Source organism: Oncorhynchus nerka, linkage group LG27 (genome assembly GCF_034236695.1).
Source record: "Oncorhynchus nerka isolate Pitt River linkage group LG27, Oner_Uvic_2.0, whole genome shotgun sequence".
NCBI lineage: Eukaryota > Metazoa > Chordata > Actinopteri > Salmoniformes > Salmonidae > Oncorhynchus > Oncorhynchus nerka.
In genome coordinates this window covers 48,686,538-48,693,606 of record NC_088422.1, presented here as the reverse complement: position 1 = coordinate 48,693,606, position 7,069 = coordinate 48,686,538, and the positions used below count along the sequence as shown (strand labels likewise).

Sequence of the window (7,069 nt, the reverse complement as noted above, 5' to 3'; positions counted from 1 at the left end):
CATTGTGTAGATATTCATTTTACCATCTTAACCGGTGAGAAATATATTTTCCATAACCTAAAATATAGTATTTTCAGCAGTTTGAAGTTGGTGTACAAAGCCGAAAGTAAAATATGCAAAAACGAAACAAAAGTTCGGGAAGCATAGAAATAGAGCACGTAGAACACATAATTGTTAGACTTGTTGTCATTGAGACTGACATATCTATTACTCTGTCTATGTGAATTTGGTCTGGTCGCACAAAAGGTTACATATTGCAACTGGGTAGGGCTTATCCGGACAACTGACTGAACCGTTTTGTCTCCACACTCGACTCAGCTACGCGACATGCGTCATCCATTTGGGCACTAGGCGTGTCCATAATGCCTCTCCCGGAGTAAACAGCCAGGTAGTCAAATAGGTTAAAATATGTAGCATGTGGCGGTTCCATGGAAAAGAGACATGTTAAATTATGACCTATGCATCTATTATTTCCTCTAAGCAGTCTCATGTAAACTACGTGTCGAGTTGTCTTGTGTCATAGCACGTACAACAGGTAGTCAGGTAAACTGCTGACATTGGCAACCAAGCTTTTGTTTAACATGAAATCGGGCTATACAGCAGGAATAATCATGAAGGCATTCTCAGTTGCAATTTTTCTTCTTCTGTTCATGGATCAGACAGGTGAGTGTCCACTTGTGACATGTTTATGAATAGACTATGTAACCTAAAAGGTGGACTTAGCCTAATAAGTGATACAGTGAAATTAGTTTATATTAGGTCAATGTTTTGATCTATGTGGTGCTCACTTCTACTATTTGATCATCGTCTCATCTCTTGCTTATTGTTTTTATGAAATTTGCAGCAAATGGGCGCTCAGATAAAACTACTGTAATTAAAACTCTGGGGGCGAATATTCTACTTCCGTGTTGGAACACTGCGATGAACGTGACTCCCTCCTTCACGCGATGGATGCAGAATGGACAGGTTATCATTGGCCGAAATCATTCCATAATTCTAACACCTTCAAGTGAAGGGCACCTGACGATAATGTACAATCAAAGCTTGTACATCAATGGACTAGCTTTATCAGATGAGGGTATATATCTTTGTGATTCCTTACCCCATGACAACAACACTCAAACAAGTCTGACATTGCAAATAGTCAGTAAGTATATGTTTCCTAATGTAACAGTGTTTGTGTTGGTGTCATTCTTGTATAATGACTTGTATACATTACATTGCCAAAAGTATGTAGACACCGATTCAAATGAGTGGATTCGGCTATTTCAGCCTCACCCTTTGCTGACAAGTGTATAGAATCGAGTATTTTGGTCTATTGCTCCTGGCTCCAAATTCCTTGAAACTGGTTCTTCCGGAATATTTGCTGCAGTGGCTAGTTTTGTGGATAACCGTTACTGTAGTAGTATGTTCATGTATCCTGTAGCCATTTGAATGAGCGTGATAAGAGGGTATTTGCGGGTGATCTTAAATACTGTACCTTGAAGAGCGTTGAAATGTCTGTTATTAACCAATAAGGACTGAGAAGGATCTCTAAAGAGAATGCCTCGTGTATGTTGTGCTATCGTGTGTATGTTGCTCAATAATGAAACACTGTAACAATGCTTGATTGGGGATCATGTGAACACTGTATTCAAGTGGAATTTGTATGCCTACTAAACAACCTTATGTTGACCTCTATCAGGTGGTCCTGACAATGGCATCACAGACATCCACCCAGCCACAACCCTTTCCAATGGAACCCTCATCGTCCACAGGGGTTCCACGGTGTTGTTCAACTGCTCCAGCTGGTCCTATCCCTCCCAGCGTCTGTCCTGGGGGTTTCAGGGTGTGGCGTCCAGAAATGACTCCCTGACAGCGGGCAGTGGGTCCTGGCTGGACTTCAGGATAGAGGACATCCAACCCACAGCTCAGGGGAACTACATATGTAGAGCCCAGAACTCAGTTTCCCAGAAGGAAGTTGGCTGGAGCAAAGAGCTGCTTGTATACTGTAGGTGGCTATAAGGGTAATAGACTCACTTGTCTCTGATACTGGGATCTGTCTTCTGTGATTGCCATGGGTTTAGTGATAATAAAATGAAATAACATCTCAATGTCATTACTGTTTTGTTTATCTGCAGATGCCACTGGACACCAAATGGTGCCCTAATTGATTAGATTAATTATTAGATTAACCAAAATAATACATCTTATTATCATAAAAATCTAAATGGTACCTGGTTTGTTATTACTGTGTAATTACTCAAATACCAAATCAATTCTACACCGTAAAATGAACTGCTTCCATTTCTCCTCTAGATTCCCCAGAGAAGCACCCGGAGTGTCAGTGGAAGATTGGGAAGGACCCGTCCCATGTCCAGTTTAACTGCAGCTGGTTTGGAGGCTACCCCTCTCCCACATTACTCTGGGGGGAGAAACATCAAGTACCATCGAGCCAGGGGAACCAGGTGTTTATTTGTGTGTTTTTTTTTGGTGGACAATTTAAAAACACAATTTAATGGGATACAATGCATTTGAAATCATTGATGGTAACACAAAAGTGTAACAACTTATTTCCATTGTGGTCCTCTTAGTTGGCTGGACAGCTGATGGAGTCGGAGGTGACAGACCGTCTAGTGGTAAATCTGAACAGGTCGTTGTTGTTCGAGGGGCAGACGCTGAAGTGTGATGGGCGTCATCCTATGATTAGTACAGAAGACGAGAAGTTCTGCTCCTTCACGCTCAGTAAGACATACAAGAGACACCCTGCAAACTAGTCAACATCTGCTATGATTGTTTACTTTTCACATTTATGGTTTCTGTATTGCAAATACTGTAGAAAGACGCCCTGAAACGTATCAATGTTTAGTTCACTTCAGTTCAGTTCAACTCTTTTTTTATTTCAGCTTATAAACAACTGTATGGTTTCTGCAACTGTACAAAGCTCAGAATGTTAGCCAGGTATGAAACCATTCAGTGGTACACAGCAAGTGTGTTTTTGCAATTCAAGAAAGGCGTGCCGAGGGATATTTTGAAGCGTTATCTTAGCACCATGAAAGTTTACTCAAACAATGAAAAAGTGCCAAAGAATCTCTTACTCAGCCACACATCTCCAGTGCGTGTGTGTGCATCCTTATATCTAATATAAATGTAAAAAAAAAAAATGTTATCCGTTATTTTAACGGTTAAGTTGACTGAGAACACATTCTCATTTACAGCAACAACCTGGGGAATAGTTACAGGGGAGAGGAGATGAATGAGCCAATTGTAAACTGTGGATGATTAGGTATGAGGGCCAGATTGGTAATAAAGCCAGGACACCAGGATTAACACCCCTACTCTTACGATAAGTGCCATGGGATCTTCAGTGACCACAGAGAGTCAGGACACCGTTTAACATCCCATCTGAAAGGCAGCACCCTACACAGGGTAATGTCCCCAATCACTGCCCTTGGGATATTTTCTTTAGACCAGAGGAAAGAGTGCCTCCTACTGGCCCTCAAACACTACTTCCAGCAGCATCTGGTCTCCCATCTAGGGACCAACCCTGCTTAACTTCAGAAGCAAGCCAGCAGTGGGATGCAGGGTGGTATGCTTCTGGCTCAATTGTAATTATGTGTAATTATATCCCTGGCCCAGTCTAACACCATGTTTCTTCTCATCTCTCAGAGTCTCCCTATCCTGAAGGGGAACCACTGGTCACAGCTCTCGAAGGCACCAACATCACATTAACTTGTAAAGAGTCCAGCTCCCTGCCTAAAGCCCTCACCACCTGGCAGAGGACGGCACAGCAGGAGGACGTGGTACCCAGCCCCAAGTATGTCCTGTCAGGACAGGGCCCCACCTTCAATCTCACCATAGTCAACATCACCAAGCAGGACGAGGGCCTCTACTTCTGCAGGAGCGAGAACCCACTGATGGTCCGCGAGCTGGAGATCTATTTAACAGTTAAAAGTGAGTTAAGACTGAGTTGTGTCGGTGCGTCTATGTGTGTGCATGCGCCTAATTTTCCTTCCTGTAAGAAAATTGTGGGACTATGGGAAATTGTATAGAAAACTTATCTAGAGATTGATTATGGCCCTAGTGATAGTTTGTTCTAATCATAAAGGCCAGGTGTGGGGGATCTTTATCAGAACAAAACCATTTGTGAACATGCTTAGTGCATCACTACCTGGTATGGCAACGGCTTGGCCTCTGACCAAAGACTCCAGCCACCCTAGTCATAGACTGTTCTCTGCTACCGCACTGCAAGCGGTACCGGAGCACCAAGTCTAGGTCCAAGAGGCTTGAAACTGCTGCTCCAGTTTCAACTGTTCAATCGTTCTGCCTGCGGCTATGGAACCCTGACCTGTTCACCGGACGTGCTACCTGTCCCAGACCTGCTGTTTTCAACTCTCTAGAGACAGCAGGAGTGGTAGAGATACTTTGATTGATCGGCTATGAAAAGCCAACTGACATTTACTCCTCAGGTGCTGACCTGTTGCACCCTCGACAACCACTGTAATTGTTATTATGTGACCCTGCTTGTCATCTATGAACATTTGAACATCTTGACCATGTTCTGTTATAATCTCCACCCGGTACAGCCAGAAGAGGACTGGCCACCCCTCATAGCCTGGTTCCTCTCTAGGTTTCTTCCTAGGCTCTGGCCTTTCTAGGGAGTTTTTCCTAGCCACTGTGCTTCTACACCTGCATTGCTTGCTGTTTGTGGTTTTAGGCTGGGTTTCTGTACAGCACTTTGAGATATCAGCTGATGTAAGAAGCTTTATGAATAAATTATATTTGATTTTAAACAGCTTCTACCCCAAGCCATAAAACTCCTGAATATCTATTGAAATGGCTACCCAGACTATTTGCATTGTCTCCCGCCCCCCCTCCACTTCTCTCTCCACACTGCCACTCTCTGTTGTCATCTTTGCATAGTCACTTTAATAACTCTACCTACATGTACATACTACCTCAACTAACCGGTGCCCCCGCACATTGAATCTGTGCCGGCACCCCCCTGTATATATATATATATATATATATTTTTTTTTACTGCTGCTCCTTAATTACTTGTTACTTTTATCTCTTATTCTTATCCATATATTTTGTTTAAGCTGCACTGTTGGTTAGGGGCTCGTCAGTAAGCATTTCACTGTAAGGTCTACTATACCTGTTGTATTCGGCGTATGTGACTAGTAACATTTGATTTGATTTGTAATAGAGGTATAGACACAGAAGACCATACTTATGAACAAAACCTAACAAAGGCAGGTGCAGGAAGGTAGCAAGGCAACACCTTCTTTGGAATGTCGATGAACCTGTTGCCTCTCCTTGTGAGAGTTTCTTGTACATTCATGTCCCTTTAGCGACATGTAAACATGCCTAATGAGAGACGAAAACATGTCTAATCTAGTTTTTTCTTTTCTTTCTCAGCCTCATCTCAATACACTGGAGCAATCATTGGGATATTCCTAGCCATTTTGATCGTAGGATCTGGGATTGTTATCGCTAAAACAGTATATTCCAGCCGTGACCGAATTTGCCTGGGTAAAACCTTTTTTCCCCCATGAATTGCATTGTCCCTTTTGTTACAAGAGCTTTTAAGTTAATCTGTCCCTGTTTATTATTGTGTCATTTCATGAAAGGTGAAAGAAAAAGATCCATCAACCTAACCTTAAAGATAAGATATACTTTGATGACGACTGACTTGGAAAGTTACTGACTAGCTCAAATATATATTTAAATACTAACAGCCAAATTTGATGACAGGTAATGGATTTGAGCGAATGGAGGAGGACAGGGAAGATGTGTTGAGCCTGGTAGAGTCCGATGAAGAGGTGTTTCCTGAAGCAGGACCCAGACTGCCACCTCTATCTCTGACTAACGGACACAACACTACTACACTTGTACAAATACATCGAATCTCATCCAGTAAGACATGATTCTAGCTGCTCCCTGCTTGTAGAAGGGGGGATTGCCACTGGGGTACTAGCTGCATATAATTGTTTTGAAAAGGTGTAGGCCTGTTCTATATTACATTATGAAGGCAAGTAATGTGATTGTAATGTTGTAATTGCATGTATCTGTAATATACAGTGGATAGAACTGTAACTATTCTGTTTCTGTTTTGTATTGACCTCATGTTGTATATGCAACTCAAACCCAAATCTGTAACCCATCTCTTTTTCAGATGACCTTGAAGATGAAGAAATTGTTGAACATCCATTACAGCTAGAACATACAGATATGGAAGAACTTGTCACATTTTAGGTGTTGGAAGATTGTTTTAATGCAATGTTTTAAAGAATATCAAAGATAACATTTTACTACCTATGAAACTGTGAAAAAGTGTAATTATTGGTGGTTGGCTTTCACAGTAGCCGATGTAGATGTATGGGTCAGCTTTTTATCATCCATTTCACTTTTTTGGCTGATGAATTAATAATTAACAGGGTTATTTAAATGAATTGTTGCCATTCGTCTCAAATGACATTCTTCACAATAATGTAACATTTTGTATCACTCAAACACAAAATAAACCTGAATAAAAAAAAGCATAGGCAGGGTGAGTTGCACCCCCATTTGCCCTCAGCACAGCCTCAATTCGTTGGGGCATGGACAAAAAAAAAAAGGGTGTTGAAAGCGTTCCACAGGGATGCTGGCCCATGTTGATGTCAATGCTTCAGTTGTTTCAAGTTGGCTGGATATCCTTTGGGTGGTGGACCATTCCTGATACACACGGGAAACTGTTGAGTGTGAAAAATCCAGAAGCGTTGCAGTTCTTTACACACTCAAACTGACTGGCACCTACAACCATGCCCCATTCAAAGGCACTCAAATGTTTTGTCTTGCCCATTCATCCTCTGAACGGCACACACACAAACCATATCTCAAGGATTAAAACTCCTTATTTAATCTGTCTCCTCCACTTCATTGTCACTGATTAAAGGGGATTTAACAAGTGACATCAATAAGGGATCATAGGATTCACCTGGTCAGTCTATTTCAGGGATACTCAACTCTTACCCTACGAGGTCCGGAGCCTGCTGGTTTTCTGTTCTACCTGATAATGAATTGCACAAACCTGTTGTCCCAGGTCTAA

At 41.9% G+C, this 7,069-nt stretch overlaps 1 protein-coding gene across 1 annotated transcript; it reads left to right on the top strand.

The window, feature by feature from the left end:
- The first annotated feature begins 294 nt into the window (after window positions 1-294).
- On the top strand, window positions 295-6,548 carry LOC115111919 (V-set and immunoglobulin domain-containing protein 10-like). Its single transcript, XM_029638461.2, has 9 exons — window positions 295-663; window positions 845-1,147; window positions 1,685-1,990; window positions 2,299-2,447; window positions 2,574-2,724; window positions 3,649-3,933; window positions 5,401-5,514; window positions 5,737-5,898; window positions 6,158-6,548. Exons 1-9 carry the CDS (start codon window positions 582-584, stop codon window positions 6,235-6,237), a joined length of 1,632 nt encoding a protein of 543 aa, XP_029494321.1. The 5' UTR covers window positions 295-581; the 3' UTR covers window positions 6,238-6,548.
- The last annotated feature ends 521 nt before the right edge of the window (window positions 6,549-7,069 follow it).

Coding starts and splice junctions, on each gene's coding strand:
- LOC115111919 (XM_029638461.2), top strand. CDS start 582: ATGAAATCGGGCTATACAGCAGGAATAATCATGAAGGCATTCTCAGTT. Junction 1,148..1,684: donor TCTGACATTGCAAATAGTCA/GTAAGTATATGT, acceptor GACCTCTATCAG/GTGGTCCTGACAATGGCATC. Junction 5,899..6,157: donor AATACATCGAATCTCATCCA/GTAAGACATGAT, acceptor TCTCTTTTTCAG/ATGACCTTGAAGATGAAGAA.